Here is a 21669-nt window from a genome sequence, read left to right on the forward strand (position 1 = left end):
AGCACAGGTAGGTAGTGATGAAAATAATGATGCAGGGCTCTGTTGAGGCTCCACAATTAGAATGGTTACATTATAAATCTGTTTACATGGAGCATCCAGAGAGTAAGTTGGGTGTTGGCAACCAGGGTATCTTTAGCTCCAGCAGTTTATATTAAAACTGAAAATTAGAATTTGTAAAGTTGAGGTACTGGCAAATAGAGTCTTTTGATTCTACCCTCCGTTTTCCTTAATATTGCAAGCTCCCTCCTTCTCCCCTATTTTCTACCATAATTCTCCTTCTTCATCTCTTAATTGCTATCCTTCCTAGGATCATAGTCCACTTTCTCTTCTGTCCTCCCTCAGTTATGGGGGTCACTTCAGACCTTTAGTCTTGCAAGTTTCAAAAGTGATCATCATCAGTGTTGTTGCCATGAAGAAAAAGCACCTAATACACTCTGTAGAGAGGTTGGTGTTTGGAAGGGCATCCAGTCGTAAGAAACCATGCCAAAGTAGTCATTGAAACATGATGCAGTCCTTCCACTCACCAGACTCTGTCAAACTGCCCAACTCATACCAACGGAAAAGCTAAACAATTAATGAGGATAATGATGATGATGATTGTACTTTCAATTCCTGATCCAAAATGAGATGTAACCTTTTCCTATGATTCATATAATATATTTTATTGCATCATTTGCATTATGTCAATTCATCCTGCTCCATCACTTCCTGCTACTTTCTAATTGCTAGAATAGTTTGCATTTTGTTCCTTTCTTAAAAGTACAAGAGATACTTTATTGTTCAGTGTTAAATCTTAGGGTGAGAGTTTAACAGGATTTGAACTATCAACCCCTATTGAGACAACAAATAAATAATTGCCACTGTTCTTCCTCTCCTCCAGAAACAAAAGACAGCTTTGTACTAGTAGGAGAAGAGAAAATGGTATGACATGTAATGATACAGTAAAAGAGAAATTATAATTTCTTCATTATATATTCAATAATAATGAAGGTTAGAAATTTTCAAAAAAGTTGATTACATTGATCCCACCCATCACTTTATTTTCTTTACAGCAGAGGAATGAAAGGTCAAGTTAACCACTGCGAAATTTGGACTCAATGTAAATAGGCAGAACAAATAATACCATAGGGCAATTTTTCCACTATTCTAACGATACTATCAATCTGCTACATTTTGATAGTAATAATAATAATAATAATCCTTTCTACAGGAAGCACAAGCCTCAAATTTGTGGGGAGGAGACTAGTCAATTACATTGACCCCAGTATTTCACTGGTACTTAATTTATTGACTCAAAAGATGAAAGGCAAAGTGACCTTGGCGGAACTTGAACTCAGAAAGTAGTGATGGGCAAAATACTACTAAGCATTTTGTCCAGTGTGTTAATACTTCTGCCGGCCCGCCATCTTAATAATAATAATAATAATCCTTTCTACTAAAGGCACAAGGCTGAAATTTGTGGAGAAGGGGAGTAGTCAATTACATCGACCCCAGTGTTTCACTGGTGGTAGAAATGTTAGCACGCCGGGCAAAATGCATAGCCGTATTTCGTCTGCCGCTACGTTCTGAGTTCAAATTCTGCCAAGGTTAACTTTGCCTTTCATCCTTTCGGGGTCGATTAAATAAGTACCAGTTATGCACTGGGGTCGATATAATCATCTTTATCCATTTGTCTTCTCTGTGTTTAGCCCCTTGTGGGTAGTAAAGAAATAGGTACTTAATTTATTGACCCTGAAAGGATGAAAGCAAAGTCAATCTCGGCAGAATTTGACCTCAGAGCGTAAGGATGGATGTTTAATAATAATAATAATCATCATCATCATCATCATCATCATTTAGCGTCTGCTTTCCATGCTAGCATGGGTTGGACGGTTCAACTGGGGTCTGGGAAGCCAGAAGGCTGCACCAGGCCCAGTCTGATCTGGCAATGTTTCTACGGCTGGATGCCCTTCCTAACGCCAACCACTCCGTGAGTGTAGTGGGTGCTTTTTACATGCCACCGACACAGATGCCAGATGAGGCTGGCAAACGGCCACGATCGGATGGTGCTTTTTACATGCCACCAGCACGGAGGCCAGGCAAGGCTGGCAATGGCCATGGTCGGATGGTGCATTTTACATACCACTGGCATGGAGGCCAGTCGGGGTGGCGCTGGCAATGGCCACGTTCAGATGGTTCTCTTATGTGCCCCCAGCACTGGTATCACAGCTACAATTTCCATTGATGTTGACCTGCAAGGTCATGTGCTGTTTATCTTGATATGAGATAACCATGTCGTGCACATATGGTTGTGATGCATGTACCTGGTGTACCCTTATCAGACGGGTAGTCATGATGGGTATACTGGGCTTCGTATATTTTCCCCAGTGTCACTGATGGCATGCACTGCTCTCTCACTCAATGATAATAATAATAATAATAATAATAATAATAATTATAATAATAATAGTAATAATAATAATAATCTTGAAACATAAGTGACATTGTAGTGGATTGGTAAAACTGTTAGAGCATCAGAAAAAATGTTTAGCAGTATTTGTTCTAGGTCTTTATGTACTGAGTTCAAATACTGCCAAGGTCAACTTTGCCCTTCATCCTTTTGGGGTCGTCAAAGTGTCACTGAGGTACAAATATATGAAGCCCAATATACCCATCATGACTTCCCATCTGATAAGGGTACACCAAGCACATGCATCACAACCATATGTGTGCGACTTGGTGATGTTAAATCAAGATTAACAGCACATGACCTTGCAGGTGGGCCCAGTTAGAATTTTCTTCAGGTTGCATAGCTTATCCCACTCAAAAGGTCCCTGAAAAAAGGTGTTTAAAGATCATGAATGAAACTCCCATGTTTCCAGTGGTGAATTATTCAAACTCCTCCAAAATTCTTCTCAACATATGGCTATGATGCTCCTCCACTACTTCTGCTCATGATCAGAGATGCACATATCATCAGCCACTAAGGAACAAGCTCAACTAGTTAAAGTCAAGCAACTGACAAGCAAATCTGTGGTATCGAGCAAAATATTTGCTTGTCTTTACTTTCTGAGTTCAAATTTATTGGAGTCAATAAATTAAGCACTAGTCAGGTACTGGAGTCGACGTGATCTACTTATTCCCTCTCCACAAATTTCAGGCTTTGTGCTTTTAGAAGAAAGGATTTTAGTTGTTGGAAGCACTCCGTCGGTTACGACGACGAGGGTTCCGGTTGATCCGAATCAACGGAACAGCCTGCTCATGAAATTAACGTGTAAGTGGCTGAGCACTCCACAGACACGTGTACCCTTAACGTAGTTCTCGGGGATATTCAGCGTGACACAGAGAGTGACAAGGCCGGCCCTTTGAAATACAGGTACAACAGAAACAGGAAGTAAGAGTGAGAAAAAGATGTGGTGAAAGAGTACAGCAGGGATCACCACCATCCCCTGCCGGAGCCTCGTGGAGCTTTAGGTGTTTTCGCTCAATAAACACTCACAACGCCCGGTCTGGGAATTGAAACCGCGATCCTATGACCGCAAGTCTGCTGCCCTAACCACTGGGCCATTGCGCCTCCACAGAAGAAAGGATTATGATTATTATTAATTATCATCATTATTATTAAGAAGGTGAAAAGCTGGCAGAATCATTAGCACATCAGACAAAATGCTTAGCGGCATTTTGTTTGTTCTTACATTCTGAGTTCAAATTCCACTGAGGTTGACATTGCCTTTCATCTTTTTAAGGTTGATGAAATAAGTACAAGCTATGCACAAGGGTCAATGTAATCAACTAGCCCACTCCGCCAAAATTTCAGGCCTTGCGCTTTTAGTATAAAGGATTATTATTATTAAGGCAGCAAGCTGGCAAAATTGTTAGCACACCAGGATAAATGCTTAGTGGCATTTTATCTGTCTTTATGTTCTGCTGAGGTTGACTTTGCCTTTCATCCTTTTGGGGTCGATAAATTAAGAACCAGTCAAATACTGGGGTCAATGTGATCAACTATCCCCTTCCCCACAAACTTCAGGCCTTGTGACTATAATTGAAATGATTATTATTATCATTAATAAAGTGGCAAACTGGTAGAATTGTTAGCACACTGGATGAAATGCTTATCAGTATTTTGCCCGTCGCTACATTCTGAGTTCAAATTCTGTTGAGGTTGATTTTGCCTACCATAAAAATATCTGTTGTTTTACAAATAATTTCAAGTATATATGTTACATGCACTATCTCAGATAAATGTATAGTTACTACAGGATGGAGTAGAATGTATTGAAGTGCTGTATATTAGATTTAACAGCTGGAGTATTTCAGGGGACTGTGTCAAGGAAAACAAATTTTAGAGAATGTGAAGAATGCAGGGTTGTCAAGAAAGGTTATCAGAGAGCAGAGATTGGCAGCTTTTATGCAGGATGTGAAACAATTTGTTCTTGTTGTTGTTACTATTAAGTCACAGGTCAACCCTGATTAAGCAGACCTATGATCCCATCTTTTTGTTAAATCTCTACAACAACAGTGTTGAAAGGATCTCTCACTGTTTCTAACATAGTGTGGTGTTATATGAGGGAGATTTGGCTATTCTTTTTAACAAACCAGACAACCTCGTAGAGACTCTGTTTTTATGGTTGAAAAGATAGGTTGGCAGAATTGTTGGAACATTGAACAAAAATGTCTTGTGATCTTTTATTCAGCTCTTTTTGCTCTGAGCTCAAATCCTGCTGAGGTCAGCTTCACCTTTTAGATTTGAGAAACAGTTTGAGTCGGTGGAATGGTTAGAACATTTGTCAAAAATGCCTCGCTGTATTTTTGTTGTCTTTTTGCTGTTTTGTTCTTAGTTCAAATCCTTCCCAGATCAACTTTGCCTTTTACCTTTCAGTTTGAAGTCTCATGCCTATGTCATCACCACCACCACCACCACCACCACCACCACCACCACCACCACCATCATCATCATCATCATTTAACATCCGTTTCCATGCTGGCATGGGTGGGACATTTGACAGTATCTGGCAAGGCAAGGAGCCACACCAAGTTCCATAGTCTGTTTAGGTTTCATTTCTACAGCTGGATGCCCTTCCTAATGCCAACCACTATTCCAAAGTGTACTGGGGGCTTTTTAAGAAATCATTAATTATAAATAAATTGGGAGTAGCAGGAAACTGTATAAAATTGCCAGAAGGGATACTAAGAGACAAGTATTTCTAACAAAGGAAGAAGCAGAAAAGAAGTTTGCATATGGTCAGTGATGTGAGGACCAAAGAAGTGTAGTATTTTGGATTGCAAGGCAGTGTGTGAGAGAAAAGGCCCCCAGCCCATCAGGAATCACCACTGAGATGCTTAAAATATCTAGCAGTGTGGGTTATGGTCCAGTCGCCTGTATTGTAAATCAGGTGGTTCATGAAGGAGTCATACCCAATGATTGATGTAGCAGTGCCATAGTCAGCTGCTTCAAAGGTAAAGGTGATGCCTTAGAAATAATTCGTAGGTATTAAATTACTGGATTAAAGTGATGTAAGTTACAGTAAGAGACATAGCCCTACTAATTAGGGAGAGAGTTAGTCTAGATGAGATGCAGTTTGGTTTTGTGATAGGGAGAAGCACCATTGATGCTATATTTCTGGTAAGGCAGCTGCAGGAGTAATTCCTAGCCAAAGATAAACCTCTGTACATGGCCTTTGTTGACTTGGAGAAAGCCTTATCCCAATCCCTTATCTGGTGGTCAATGCAGAAACTAAGGATAGACAAATGGTTGTGAGAACTGTACAAGATATGTACAGGCATGCTGTCAGTAAGGTGAGGGTTGGCAATAAGTACAGTGAATAATTCAGAGTACAAGTAGAGGTTCACTAAGGATTGGTGCTCAGCCCTCTCTTGTCCTCCAGGCAATAATAGAAAAAATTCAAGGCAGGCTGCCCCTGGGAGCTCCTTTATGCTGATGACCTTACTCATATAGATGAATAACTACTTGAACTTGAGAATTTCCAAGTATGGAAGCAAGGTCTAGAATCAAAGGGCCTTAGAGTTAACCTAGCAAAAACTAAAGTCTTAGAAAGTAGGAAGGCAGACAAATTTCAAATCCCTTCAGGTAGATGACCCTGCTCAATCTGTAGAAAAGGTGTAGGTAGAAACTCCATAAGATGCCCCTGGTGTAAGCTTTGGACAGATAAAAGGTGCAGAAATATTAGAAGAAGGTTAACAGGGAAACTAGCTTTTGTATGTGAAAGATGCACAGGTACAATAAACGCTGAAAATGTGCAGAAAATAGACTCCATCAACCGCCTGTGGGGAAAGCTAGATAGCTTCCATTATCTAGATAACCAAGTTAGTCGTGGAGGTGGATGCTCTGAGAGTATAACTGTGAGAATAAAATTAGGCTGGGCAAAGTTCAGAGATCCTACATCTGCTGGCAACAAAAGGCATCTCTCTCAGAGTGAAAGATAGATTGTTTGATACCTGTGTGCAAACAGCTATACTGACTGGCAGTGAAACATGGGTTGTGACAGCTGAGGGCATGTATAGGCTTGAAAGAAATGAAGCTGGTATGCTTCGTTGGATGTACAATGTCAGTGTGCATGTTTGAGAGAGTGTAAGCATCTTGAGAGAAAAGTTAGGCATAAGAGATATCAGATGTGGTGTGCAAGAGAGACACCTGTGCTGGTATGGTCATGTGATGTGTATGGATGAGGACAGCTGTGTAAAGAAGTGCTGAACTATGGGGGAACCTGTGGTAGAGTTAGACATGGAACGAGGTGGTGAAGCATGATCTTTGAACTTTGGGCCTCACAGAGGCAATGACTAGTGACCAAAACCTTTAGTGATGTGCTGTGCTTGAGAGGACTTATCAAGCCAAGTGCACCTGTGCTGGTGGCGTGTAATGTAAACCTTTTGAGTGTTGGGCCTCATGGAGCAAAGTGACTGAGTTCCTGTTGAGTGTTGGGCCTCACAGAGGCAATGACCAAGACCTTTGGCATTATGTTGCACTTGAGAAGACCCATCAAACTGAGCAAAATCACAGTCATGGCAGATACTGGTGTCACACAAATTGGCACTCATGCTGGTGGCATGTAAAAGCACCCTGGTGTCATGTAAATGACACCTGTGCCAGTGGCATATAAAAGCACCCATTACACTCTTGGAGAGGTTGGTGTTAGGAAGGGTATCCAGTCATAGAAAATCATGCCAAACCAGACTGGAGTCTGGTGCAGCCTTTCAACGTGCCAGCCCAGTCAAACCGTCCAACCCATGAGCTGTCAACTGAAGCAAAATTATTTCATTAAGATCATGGACAACAGTTGTTAAATGATAATGATGATGAAGAAATTCTTGTATAGCTGTTGTGGGTTTGTTTTCTTGTAATATGTACTTTCAGGATTCTTGAGCTGTCAACTGAAGCACAATCATTTCATTAAGATAATTGATATCGATGTGTGGTTACAAGGGCAGGGGAGGAAGTCATTAAAGCAGAGAAGTCAATTGTGGAAAAGATAACTGAAGCCTTAGGTGCATTTGAATTCAGGATGTGACAACTTGACAGTGTCTCTAACAACATAAACTGTGACCTGACAGACAAGCTGTTTTCATAGTAGAAGATTCAATTATATTGATGCCTTTTAAAAGCTTTTCATAGTTGTTTGAAGTTTTACTAATTAAAAAACAAAAATCTCTTAGTTTGCCATCTGAAGTCATTTTCTCCTTCTTAATAACACTGTCTTATATAAATTCTATGACACTCACACTTTTCTCATACATCGTTGGCCTCTGAAGAACCATCAATTTCATCATCATCATCATCATTTAATGTCTGCTTTACATGCTGGCACAGGTTGAATGTTTCGACAGGATCCAGCAAGCTGCAGGGTTGTGTTAAACTCTGGTGTCAGCTTTGGCATGGTTTCTACACACAGCTTTACAGTGAATACTGGGTGCTTCCTTGTATACAAATTTTCAAGAGGCTAACAGCATCTGCCTTGAGATTATAAGCTGGAACTTAACTGGATTTTCAAGCCATATAGGCTGAGAATAAAAAGACTCTCCGCTCAATGGTACACAAATATATTGCACTTTAAAGCCTAATGTATCACTGATACTAATTTTTAGCTGTACTGGAGCAATGTAGAATGAAGTGCCTTGCTCAAGGACATGTGTTACTTAGTTTGAGAATCAAATCAGAGACCTAATTGTGAGGCCAACATGCTTAAATACTGAGTTACATACCTTCACAAAAGACTAGTAATATATGACAAAAGAGTAGATATCATAGAATCAATATGAAACAATGTCATTAAGTTGAGAAAATAACTTCATGGCAAACATTAAGGATTGTTTTTTTTTAATTGTTTCCATAACTTTTGGATTATAGAAGGTGAGAGCAATATTTGCATACATGCATGCATGTATGCAACATATATACATACATCATCAGCATCATTGGTTAACATCTATTTTCCATGGAAAATGGGTTGGATAATTTGACAGGAGCTGGCCAGTTGGGGAGCTGTCCAGACTCCAATTGTCTGTTGTGGCATGGTTTCTATGGCTAGATGACCTTCCTAATGCCAACCACTTAACAGAGTGTACTGGTTGCTTTTTACATGCCATTGGCATGGGTGAATTTACACAGCACTGGTACAAGTGCACTTTATGTGGCACCAGCACCTGTGAAGGACAAGCCTGTATGCATGGATGGTAGAGATTTTATTTGGCTTGACGTGTCTTCTCAAATACAGCAAATTGTCACATGTCTGACTTCCTGTGCTGGTGGTACGTAAAAAGCACCTTCCAAACATGGTCGATGCCAGCCCCCTATCCCTGACTGGCTCCTGTGCTGGTGGCACCATCTGAATGTGGCTGATGCGTGCCACCTTGACTGGCTCCCATGCCGGTGGCACATAAAAGCACTATCCAAACGTGGTCAATGCCAGCCCCCTCTGGCCTCTGTACTGGTGGCATGTTAAAAGCACCCACTACACTCTCAGAGTAGCTGGCATTAGGACGGGCACAAAGCTGTAGAAAACACTGCCAGATCAGATTGGAGCCTGATGAAGCCTTCTGGCTTCCCAGACCCCCAGTCGAACTGTCCAACCCATGCCAGTATGGAAAATGGACGTTAAACGATGATGATGATGAGAGCATATATATCTGTATATACACTCACTTGTATATACATATATACAGTTGCTTGGTAGTCTTGGCTTGTGAAAGCACATGGCTTAGTGGTTAGTGTATTTGTCTCATGATCATAAGGTCTGAGTTCAATTCTGTGCAGTGTATTGCATCCTTGAATGAGACACTTTGTTTCATGTTGCTCCACTCCACTCAGATGGCAACATTGAGTTTTACCTGCAGTTCAATGGGCCAGCCTTGTCATATTTGATGTGTTACACTGAACCTCCCTAAGAACTGCATTAAGAGTACATGTGTCTGTGTTGTACTCAGCCACTTGCATGTTAATTTCACAAGCAAATCAACTGGAACATTCATTATCGTAACTGACAGAGTGCACCAGCCAGTTTTGGCTGGTTTGGAGAGCAAGCCTATTATCTTTATAGTTTGTTATGTAAAAGAAAATTTGCTCCTATTGGAAAAGGTTGCAGAACATTTCTCTTTGAATATGATTGCAGCATACACAAATTTGGACAAGAAGCAGGTTATAGATTAGCATGCTAAACTTGAACGATAAAGCATTATAGATACATAGAATGAATGAATATATAAATAAATAAATAAATATATAAGCAATCAAATGACTACAAAAATATTTGGTCGTAGTATAAATTTATATCTTTTGAAGAAATTCAAAATATCACCATTCTTGATTAAATAGCTAACTTTGTTTTGTTAATATCTGCTTTTCAAAAATTTTGCTTCGAGCAAATGAACATGCTTAGGAAGCAACTGTTTTGTTTGTACTTTATATTTTCAAATCATGCTTTGACCGCTGAAATATCTCCCTTGAGTCTATAGCTCCAAATATTTCTGATATTTGGTGAAACATGGAATCTTTAACATAAATCAATAAATGGAATCTGCACTCCTAAAACTTTATAACGTCTGCTAATGTTATCCCCAACCTTACCACTGTGCTTTTATTCATTTTTTTTTTCTTGGCCTGCCATTCATAGTATCCAACTTCTGAAGGTGGTTAAGTCAACTTTTATGATATGGTATAATATTAAATATCAGAAAACAGCTTATTTTCTTATAAAGAAATTATCTTGGGAATATTTTTTTTTAACGAAAATGGGTTTGCCTTATCTAGTTTTCATGTTCATAAGCATTAAATCTAAAGATCTAGAGGTCAAACTGACAGTCAAAAATTTCACCCCATAAACAATCATTGTTTATATACTTGAAGTCAATTTTAGTGGAGCAAGCTTGAATAAATCATTAGAACTGTGTCAGCGACTGGGTCGCAGTTGGTGCAATGAAAATTTTGAGACCAAATAATAAATGTTTAAGTGAACTTAACAGTTTTTGTGTGTTTTTAAATGGCCAATATGTGTGTGTTCCATGCTGCAATTGTTGATCAAAGAATTACAGTTTAACTCTGTGTGGATGTGATCAGTGTTAATTTTATTGACATTAAAAAGAATCAACTTTTCTTTTCATGGCATACATTTGAATAAAGCAGTGAATAATTTGAAACACTCTTTTCAAATTTTGACACAAGGCCAGTAATTTTGTGGGAGGGGTAAGCCACTTACATTGACCCCAGTGTTCAACTGGTACTTATTTTATCAACTCTAAAAGGATAAAAGGCAAAGTCGACCTCAGTGGAATTTGAATGTAGAATGTAAGGATGAAATGACATAAAACATTTACCCAGAATGCTAACGATTCTGCCAGCTTGTCATCTTAATAATTTGAAATATTAAAAACATATATCATGTTATTTTATTAGTTTACTCTTTTACTTGTTTCAGTCATTTGACTGTGGCCATGCTGGAGCACCACCTAGTCGAGCAAATTGACCCCAGGACTTATTCTTTGTAAGCCTAGTACTAATTCTATCAGTTTCATTTGCTGAACCACTATGTTACAGGGACATAAACACACCAGCATCGGTTGTCAAGCGATGTTGGGGGGACAAACACAGACATACACACACACACACACACATATATATATATATAAATACATGTATACGACAGGCTTCTTTCAGTTTCTGTCTACCAAATCTACTCACAAGGCTTTGGTCAGCCTGAAGCTATAGTAGAAGACACTTGCCCAAGGTGCCATACAGTGGGACTGAACCCAGAACCATGTGGTTGGTAAGCAAGCTACTTACCACACAGTTTCATCAAAGTATTTCAGAGACTTTATCTTAATTTAATTTTAGCATTGTTCAATCAGTTGCATCATTTCAAAAATTTCCTGAAACTGAATAAAAATAGTAGAGATAAATAGTTTATCAATTACTGTTCCACTTAATATATGATATTTATTGGCCTAAACAACCTATTATATTCATCCTCAGCAGGATTTGAACTCGGAACTTAGAGAGTTGTAAGATATGATGCTAAACAATTTGTCTGTCATATTAACAGTTCTGACAGTATGCTGTCTTTATTTAGTATTTGCTAACAATATAACGTATCAAACTTCTGTTCTAGTTTTTATTTTCATAGCTTCTTCACTGCCTCTATCAATGAATTTATATATTTTCATTTACTGTTTCCTTTACATGTTATACAATGGGGTGTTGCAAAGTTTCTGGTATTGGGTAAAAGAAAATACAGGAGGATCAGTTAAGTATGATTTTTTTCAGCATATTTCCCTCTCAAATTCATACACTTATGGTCTTTCAGTTTTTCGAAGCCCTTAAAAGAACTCGGAAGTTTGGGCCACCAACAAAGCCTTTTGTGATACACTTAAAACCAGGAATTTTTCAGTACCCTCTCATTTAAAGGTTCAGTATAATCCCTCAAGATTTACTAGATATGAAATACTAGAGCTATTTTTCAAAGAATAAAGTAGCTCTTTGAAATATATCAATTTACCATAAGATATGTGAAATATATCAATTTACCATAAGATATGTGATCCAGTTATTGTGCCTGTTATTATTAGATCATGGTTTCAATTTTCAGTCAGGGTCACATTGCATCCTTTATGTTGCTTCAATACCAGACTAAATGACAATAAGTCCTGGGATTGATTTGTTTGACTAAACCCTTAAAGGTGGTACCCCATTTAGACCACTGTCTAATGACTGAAACATGTATACATGCGTGCACGTACACACACACACACAATGTGCTTCTTTCAATTTCTGTCAACCAAGTCTACTTATGAAGCTTTGCTTAGCTTGGTGCTATAGTTGAAGATACTTGCCCAAGATGCCACACAACGAGATTGAGCTGAAAACCACATGGAAACTGACTTTCTCTACTACACAGCCATGCCTGCATCTCATTCATGATATAAATTTACATTCTTTATATAAGCACTGAAATAATTGCTTTACACATTTTACACAATGATTTTTGAAAAGCCTGCAATTTTAAAGGAACTTGAGGAAAGAAAATTAATTCAGTTTCTTTTTATTTTCTTTTTTTCAGTTTGATATTTCAAATTGATAAAACAGATATGGCTTACAAACAGAAAATAGAGAAAAGCTAAAGTTTGTTATTTCAACTTGAATGAAAATCCTTAAGGCTAGAAAATAAGATTTCATTATGCTATCACACAACACTTTATTTGAAAAGTAAAGTAGAGGCAATACTGCTTGTCCTAATTACTACCCTAATATATTAATTACTTTATCAAACAATTAAGGAATAAAAAAAATATATCTAATGAATCTATCAAGATTTTGTCATATATTCTGTTGTTTCTTGTAAATTATAAACATTCCATATTAATTCCTTTGAAACCAGTCCACCCACGACCACCTCTGATTCAATGGTACAAACTACATGCTTTAAAGTGATCTAAATTAAAATCTTCCATAAAGATTTCATGTAAATCCGTTTCAAACACCAGTTTAATAATGTGAAAGTTATTTTAATAAATTCTTCATTAATTCCAAAATTAATTAGAACAAAGACAGTCTTAGTAATTAGCAACAGAAGCAGTCTTTGTAATGAATGGTAATTAGCACATCCAACCTAACTTGGATGTGTTGTTTATAATGCTTTAGACTGCAGTACATGTCCCAAGAAATCATCTCATGTAGACAACAAATGCTAAAAAGTACAGATTAATATTGGTTGATGATATTAAGTCAAAGATTGGTGTATGGCATTGATGTATGTGATACAGGGCCAAATTTAGACCCATAGAGGCCCCAAGCACTTAAAATATTTTGGTGCCCTCCAGCCTAGAAGTAATTCAAAATATAAACAATAATAAACCATAAAATATATTTTTTTCAAAATGAAACAAAACTAACAGTAAGATGGAAAATAATGTTTACTTTTGTTTACTTCCGTTATATCTATATTTAAAAAGTTTTCTCTTACTTTTTTTAATTGTAAAGTTTTTGATAAGATCCTCAAAATTAATCTATTGTAACACATTTGTTTCTTTACTTAATAGAGATAAAGCACCCCAAATATTATTTCAGCAAGTTTAAAGTGATTTCTTTAGTGCTTCCTAGTTAGATTGGATGTGTAAGCCAAAGACAGTGAATTTCAACAGAAATAAAAGCCAAATCTCTCTCAGATCCCATGCTACTGTGTCTTAAAAAACAGGAGAGTTGCATTGGCTGATGTGGCCCTAGATACATCATACTTAAAGAAAAGACAGGATAGTAATTACTGGAAAGCCTTTGATCATAGATTTGTCCAATTACAACTGGCTTCAAACTAAACAATAACCACAGCAACTAAGGTTGCGTGGCCAAATCGTCTGCAGTGACACTGAAACTGACACCACATAAGATGTGGTCTCAGCTTCAGTCCCTACATGGCACCTTGGACAAGTGCCTTCTAGTATAGCCATGGGACAACCAAAGCATTGCATGTAGATTTGGTTGACAGAAACTGAAAGAAGTATGTGTAAATATACATACATGGTCTTGTCAAGTCACTAGAAGATGGTAGGAATTCGCTCCCCTGCTTGCAATATATGTTCGGTGCAGATTGCATTGATAATCAGCTAGAAGAGGCTTCCTCTTGGGGTTGAAAATGGTTTGGTTTGTATGCAATGGCCATGATGAAGTGATGACAAACATTACTTCTCAGTATAGTTACTACTTTCATCTCTTATAGAGATTTTCTAACTAGCTACTTTGCTGGTTATATATATATATAAATACGTATATATGCTTGTATGTGTATATGTCTAAACATCATGTGATGGTCGTAAAAGAGTGTCACTGCCATACAAATGATGTCCATTTCCAGTCTTCCACGAAAAACATGTCAGGCCAAGGGGGTTATATTACTTTGCATGGAAACTAAAGGCATTCATTCATTCAGCCATAGATAATTTATCTCAACAAATTCTGCCCACCCTATGCAAGCACAGAAAAGTGGATGTTAAATAATGCTGACAATGAATACTGATGGTAAGTGAAGCATATTTTTCATATCTCTTTAGTATAGGAAAAAAAATTATTAGTATAATGTAAAACACCAGAAATGAGTGTACTCCAAAAGAAGGGCATTTTGCAGATTCACTCACCAACAAGCTTGTACATTTGGCTCAAGTGCAAGTTTTACACATGTTGCCTCATCTCCTCTGCTTTTCTGAACAAGTGAGCTACATTCCCTTTCCATCCTGAATATTCCACAAGGTCAAATGTGAAGAGGCTGAGAGGATGTCTATCTCTGCTTGTGCCTATAAAGACACTTAAAACAATTTATGAAAGCATGTTACCAAGCCATATTTGCTCATGAGTGGTGGCTGGCTGTACTACACAACTTTTTTTTTCTAAATTATTAACACCAATTGAGAAATTAATTTTCAAGGTTATCCCAGTAAGGATGTCAAAAATAGAATTGATAATTTCTGCAAATCACATTCTTCAATAAACTTGACATATCTGATTGAAAAATACTTTCAAACATGGTATATCACAATAAAAGATAGAGTGATATGCAAAGCTGCTTTCTGCTGCTGTTAAGAGTAATGAAATTTTGAGCAACTATATCTGATTTCTGCAGTAACAGAGTTAAGTATGGCAATTTGGTACATACCCTTTTTGGTACTCATTGTTTCCCCCACCACCACCACCAGTAAGAAATAAATGCTGCATAAAGTCAATGTAAGCAATAATTACTTAACTCATAATTTATCACTCAAAAATGCTTGTTGTGTACTTTTGATTCCTAATGGAAAACTTTATAAACTTTGATTGCTTTTTTCAGAAAGGCAAAACTATCCCAATGTTTCATATATCCATCTTATAATAGGATTTCAAATTGATTTTAGAAATATTTTCATCTAATCATTCAGTCAAAAGTTTTGTAATATTTTGGTAACTTATTTGCTTTATTTGTCAAGCTACAACAAAAGTAGCCCAGCATTTAAAGTAGAGGCCATTGCGTTGCACTGCCTGGAGTCATCCTGGTGCCCATTCTTGCTCTTTAAAACAAAGAACTCTTTCACTGAAGCTTCCACCTCCTCTTGGTTGATAAGCCAGTGGACTTGGCTGTTGTGACATGACTGGATATCTGTTCCCGAAGAGCTCACAACAGGGCAAAATCATGTGATCTGGTTGTTTTGGTGGCTGTAGCTGACGTTTCTTGTCTGTCAACGATATAAATAGGAGTACTTTTACGCACCACGAATCCAAATGGGAGGTCTTCTGTTCTAACACAACATCCATTTTAAAGTTGGAGATAAATATTACCTTCTGGTATTTACGCAGCTTTTGTTGCTAATAATTATTTTCAATTCAACTATATTTTCCCTGTATTTCCAACACAAAAGTTATTTAATATGCTTCAGAATTTAACATATTTTCTCGTTTATTTATTAAAAAAAAATGTCATTAATGTATTCGAATAAAATCTCTGAAGAGACTAATGTAAATCATTGGTTGCAATACAGCAAATCATTTTTTTTTGTGTGTGTGTATATATATATATACACGCGCGCACACACACATACATTGCATTGAGGAAATGCTCTTTATATATATATAAGAGCCGTAACAAAGTGTCAAAGCAATACAACGGAAAATATAAACCAAATCAACTCGAAATATTTTTTGCCTTATCTAAGTAGCTTAGCTTTAGCGAGAAGAAACATTTGAAAGCGACTCTGAGTGACATACGAGTAAGGAGAAACACTCCCGGAAGTAGAAGGAATGTTCACCTCAGGAAATTAACCTACGATAAAAATAGTTCAATTTTTATATTAGTTGCTTTTTTTCTTTTTCAAAACATTTTATTTCGTCCACCAGTGACCTGCAGTCAGCAGTGTAAGTAGAAATGAGAGAAGGAGGGGGAATTAACTATCTGGAAAAAAAAAAAAAGAAATGAAGCAATTTCTGAGAAAGAGGCGGGTGGGAGAGACAGCGAACTAGACGGGAAAGGAAAAGAGAGAGAGGGTGCGACAGACGTGTAAAAAAACTAAAGTGTGAGGTGGTGGAAGAGTGACTGGAAATGTGATAAAGCGACAAATATAGAATAACGATAGAGAAATGATTTAACGTATGTCATTTGTCGCGACCACATTGCGGGTAAATGCAATAATACTCTTAGCTGTGCAATTTCTCACTAGCTTTGCTCATATCACACAGCCGACAAACAGGACAAAAAAAAAAAGTAATTAAGGACAGTACTTATTTTTAACTGGGAATTTGTATTTATATGACGAAACGGTTTTAAATCCCATACGATCTCAACTAAAGTTTATTCATTTTTTTTAAAAATCGAAATTTAAAAAAAAAAAATCTTCATTGCATAAGGTTGCAAATCATAACAGGTAGTTCTAAATGCTGCATTTAAAATATTAATAGTTTCAATTTCAGTTTAATTTAGAACGTAATTTCATTTTAATTTAGACTTACTACCGAATTTTTCTTTTAAAAGAATCAAAACAAAAATAGTCGAAAAAGTAAAAGATTTAAAATTTTTCCGTTTATTTATAATATAACTTTTTCTGATATGAATTACATGGCGGTATTTTTGAAAAAGGGGGAAAAAAAATAAGTCATTTGTTTATCAACATTTGATAAGTTAACCTGACTGAGCCCAAAGTGGGAGGAGGAGTAAACGTCATAGGGTCACGTGTGTCAGTTACTTTCCGAAATACTTTATGTCAACCACCTGTTTAATGTCACCTCGCTCGCTGTCACTGAAATTATGAGCGTTTATCTTAACTTGAAATGCCCAAAAAAGTATGAATCCGTTACATATCCTTTTACTTACCATTCCTTATGTCCTAGTTAGTATATAACTACAGAACTATTTTCTATAAAAATATTCTTCCTATGTACCTGTCCGTTCATTTAGATATTTCCAACAGCATTACACCAGCTGTACTGGTCAGGTCATTGTTGTTGGTTGGCTTCTCCGAAAGAACTAACAAGGCCATTATTGTACGATATAATACCGAAGGAAATCGCGCTGTGTCCCCTGTATTCAAACTGGTTGATATTTACGACTGGATTATCTGATTACCGAAGGAAAATAGAAATATCAACATGTCACACACTCAAACAAACACCAAACAATCTTCGTCCAAGCCATTTCGTCATGTATCTTCCATTCATTATAATCTAACAAATAACGAAGAATGTCATACAAAATGTGTTAGTACGGCAACTGCTCACATACACGAACCACCTGGTCGGACTTACGTCTCATCCTATTATATTGCTATCGGTGAGAAAGATTTTTGTTTTTGATATATTTTTTCAGTCGAAAATTTTGTTTTACTTAATATAACTGTTTTTTTCCCCCTACTTCTTTTACATTTGTTTTGAATTTCATTATCAATTAATATAATTTTAAAGGATTTAAAAATTTGATTTTGATAAACTTTAAAAAAAAGTCTATCGTAGCGATCACAACGTTTTGAGCATAGCATAGATATCTCACATTCATTTATTTGCTGTTGGCAAATAGCTATTATTATTGTTATTTTCACTTTGAAAATCGTAATGTCCCTAAAACCAACTTCATTATAATTAACTGCAACGAATATATGGCAAACCAGTAGTATTCTCGGAGCGTGTTTCTTCAGATTCTTGAGGAACCTGCAAAATGAGCAGGGAACTTGTATACGGTCGACCAACTACAAATAACCCCCTAGTCTCTTCTCGCACTGATACACTTTATAGTCTTAAAAAAGGTAAGGGCATAAGGGACAATGTAATTCAAAATGTACACAAATGTTTCCCTCCTTCATGACTTTTAATTTCTTTTGTTATTGTATCTTATGTTGTGTCCTCTTCAGGTGCTTTTGGCAATCATATCTTACTGTTGTTGCTTTCTGTCGAGGAGTTATTGTACCCTGTATACAACCTCTCTCTCTCGTTACTCTGCTTCGTCTGCTGGTGCACAAGGTCTTCAGGCCAAATAATACCCCCACCACCACCACCATACACACAGTCTGATAACTTCTACCTTTTTTTCTTGTACTCTGTTATAAATTGTTGAGAGATTTTTCAGTTTAATGTTCAACTATTTTTATAACTTCACATAAAAACAAACTTATAAGGGATGGTCACAGCTGGAACACCTGCTATCAGAAGTTTGTTGAAAGTTCCTGGCTTGGGAAGTAAACATCAATCTTGAATTTTAGCAAGATTTAGTCACTTTGTATTTATCCATTTCTTGACATTCGAAATGGAATTATGACAGACACACAAACCTGTCATTTATTGTTTAGCTTTGTGCTAAAGTATGAACTGTTTATTCATTTTTAAAAAAAAGTCAAAATATGTATTTGAAACACGACATGTATTTTGAACTTCGTATGAAAGTTGTTTACGATATGTGGCTGAAAAGTTTAGATTTTATTGGGATGCTAACCGAGTCTTCTATTGCACACGTGAGCTTGGCTCATCTTTTAATCCACCTTTAGTTCTGTAACATAAGGTGCCCGATTTAAAGTGATATAAATTAAAACTTTCCATCAAAATTTCATGTTAAATTATATTCCAAACACCTGCTTAATAAGGACACAGTTATTTCACTAAATTCTCCATTATCTTTTAAATTAATTGAAACAAAAGCAGTGTATTTCAACAAAGTACTACTGATTTTGGTGATTCGGGGTTTTGTGAATGTACAGTAATGAAGTGCTTTTAAATACTAAGATTTTAAAAAGAAGTTTTAAAGTCTAGAAAATGACTTTGACATGCCAATCAACTCTTTTAATTAGCTTTCGGTTAGTGTGTGGGAGGTGGAGATGTCGCTATTTTGAGATGTAACTTGTAATTTGTTCAGTATGTGTATGTCTCTGTGTTAATTATGCTGATACAATCAATTGTAAACTTTCGTTTCGGAGGATAATATTTACACTTGGACCTAATGATTAACAGCTTAGGTTGACTTACTCAGTCATAAGGTCAGTCGGTGCACAAGACGTGCCAATTCATCTTGGTTTGGAATCTTTTGTTTCATGTCCAATATCTTCTTTCACTACCAGCCACAAGGCAGGACATATTCTATTAACATTGGTAGGACATTTTTTCAAGATGTGATTGATCATTAGTAATACCTCGGAATGTGGGAATTTAACAATATTGTTTCCCCACCATATAATTTCATAGAAAAAGTCTTAACATTTGTGAAACAGGCATATATTTGCTTGGGACTTAAACTCCCTAATATAGCCGTTCCCATAGAGCAGCTTACTACGTATTTTGGATTCGCCCACTTGTTCAAACCTCACCTTGAATAAGGTAACAATGAACCTACGCGTTCGTTTCTTATTTATTTATTTTGTATTGTGGAACCAATATTTCAATTTAAATATCAATGCTTCTTTCAAGTGAAATATCTTATATACCAACAGGATAGGCATGGTTTCTTTGAAACTGTTTGACATTGTCACTACTCCCACACAAACAGAAGTTGTAGTACAAATTCATACACGGAGTAAACAATCACATTATTGTTTGCCGCTTGTTTACAGATAAAGTAACTTTGTTTTGTATTCACGTCTTTTAATGTTGACTAATTAAACATCTTTCCACAACCGAGCCTATGGATATTTTTCAAATATCTAATTCGCGATCTACTCTATCTAGATGCTGCTCGGACTCGCCTCTACCAAAATCTCCAAGAGCCTTTCTACAGACATAGACTCGGTTGGTCTCGCTTGAGGACATAGAAAGGTCGTTTGCTAATGGTTGCTTCTGATTGCACGCACTGGAAGGCACATCTTAAAACTCTGTTCCCAAGACCCTCATAATAATGAAGATTGATGGATTGTTTCAATATCCTATATGTTATCGTTTATATTTTTACCAAAGTAAAATTCACGACCGGAAGAAATTGGATTGTTTTTAGTTGCAACAGTTAAAATCCTCGACAATTGATCTTTATAAACTCTCATATTTTTACTTACCGTCGGAATGTATTTCAGAAAATATTAAAACATTTCACTTGTTCGTTATTGTGCTGTTTTAATTGTCATAGCTACTGAATTTTGAATTACACCAATTTGATGTTTCTTTCGGCTTACCTTTAACTTATTGTAATATATGGAGAAAAAGTGGGCATGACTACTGTTTGTTCTGAAAAAAAAATGCATATCTTTGCAATGGAATTTTGCTGAAATGCGTTTTCAAGGGTACAGATTATAATTATGTTTACATAAAAAAAAAGAATCATTATTTTTGGAAGTGATTTAGATCATTCACTCTCCCTCCCTGTCGGCTTTGTTTCCTCCTAACTCTTTTAAAACGAACGTATGTATTTTTAAATGCTGTTTTGCAGAAATGCGTTTACGAGAGTGTATATTGTGCAATGTTGCTGTTTCAAACATAAAAAGAAAGAGACAATTGCTAAACTTATAACTGGTGATGAAAAAGTCAGTAGGTGGGGGAGAGATTGACCCGAAACACTCCGCCAAAATTCTTTTTCTAAATTTCACAAATGCCGGGAACTTATATCTGTAAATTCTCATTCAAAACTGTGCATTTCTCTGAAAGTTACGAGGCAACAAAGTTGTCGATTGGCATTATTAACCATGGTTATGTCCCCAAACCAGCAGATTTCAGCGCTCAAAGATGTTTCAATTAAAAACTATCGTAGAAGGCTTCAGATTTACAACCACAGTTAAATGGAAAATTAGGAAAACCGTAACACCTAAGTAAACTTGTTTTATGGTAATATGAATGTTTGGGTATTCCATATTTGAGTGAAACAATTTTCAAAATGTAAAATGTGACATCTGATCTACTTTTGGCTGCATGTAAACATGCCTCTTTCTAGATAATATTTTTAATAGCGTTTCAGCTGTGACCACCCATTTTTTTCAAGAGTGTTCCAATTGTGTCCATCTTGTCTTTTTAAATGCCAAAATTTATACTTTGTGTCACATTCTACCGTCGCTTTTCGTCAAAGACAAACAAACAAAGCAACAATAAAATAGAATGTGGATAGTAACGCCTCTGAGCGTAGAAGTCTTTTGGATTAAGTCTGATTAAGGGCTAATCAAAAACAGACTACATTTCTCTCTAGCCAGAAGTTTATTTTTAACTTTAGCAGGTTGAGTTTGTGCATTAAAGGGTTCCTCGTTCATTGACAAATTTCTTTGTTGTTTTAGACCTAA

At 36.6% G+C, this 21669-nt stretch overlaps 1 protein-coding gene and 1 long non-coding RNA gene across 7 annotated transcripts in view; one reads left to right on the forward strand and one right to left on the reverse strand.

The window, feature by feature from the left end:
• The window catches only part of LOC118768650, a 13972-nt gene extending 2791 nt beyond the window's left edge, over positions 1-11181 (reverse strand). The window contains exons 1-2 of the long non-coding RNA XR_005004434.1: positions 11167-11181; positions 4213-4215 (exon numbers count right to left, since the gene is read on the reverse strand). This is a non-coding gene — a long non-coding RNA (uncharacterized LOC118768650). The remainder of the gene's footprint in view (positions 1-4212; positions 4216-11166) is intronic.
• A 5809-nt stretch (positions 11182-16990) lies between these two features.
• The window catches only part of LOC115229261 (myosin light chain kinase, smooth muscle), a 137444-nt gene continuing 132765 nt past the window's right edge, over positions 16991-21669 (forward strand). For 4 of the 6 annotated variants that reach the window (XM_036515486.1, XM_029799653.2, XM_029799666.2 and 1 more), the window contains exon 1: positions 16991-17765. In XM_036515486.1, the coding sequence (XP_036371379.1) occupies positions 17585-17765 (181 nt within the window). In that variant the 5' untranslated portion in view covers positions 16991-17584. The remainder of the gene's footprint in view (positions 17766-21669) is intronic. The other 2 variants (XM_029799644.2, XM_029799660.2) reach the window with 2 other exon arrangements.

This window comes from Octopus sinensis, linkage group LG2 (genome assembly GCF_006345805.1).
Source record: "Octopus sinensis linkage group LG2, ASM634580v1, whole genome shotgun sequence".
Classification (NCBI taxonomy): domain Eukaryota; kingdom Metazoa; phylum Mollusca; class Cephalopoda; order Octopoda; family Octopodidae; genus Octopus; species Octopus sinensis.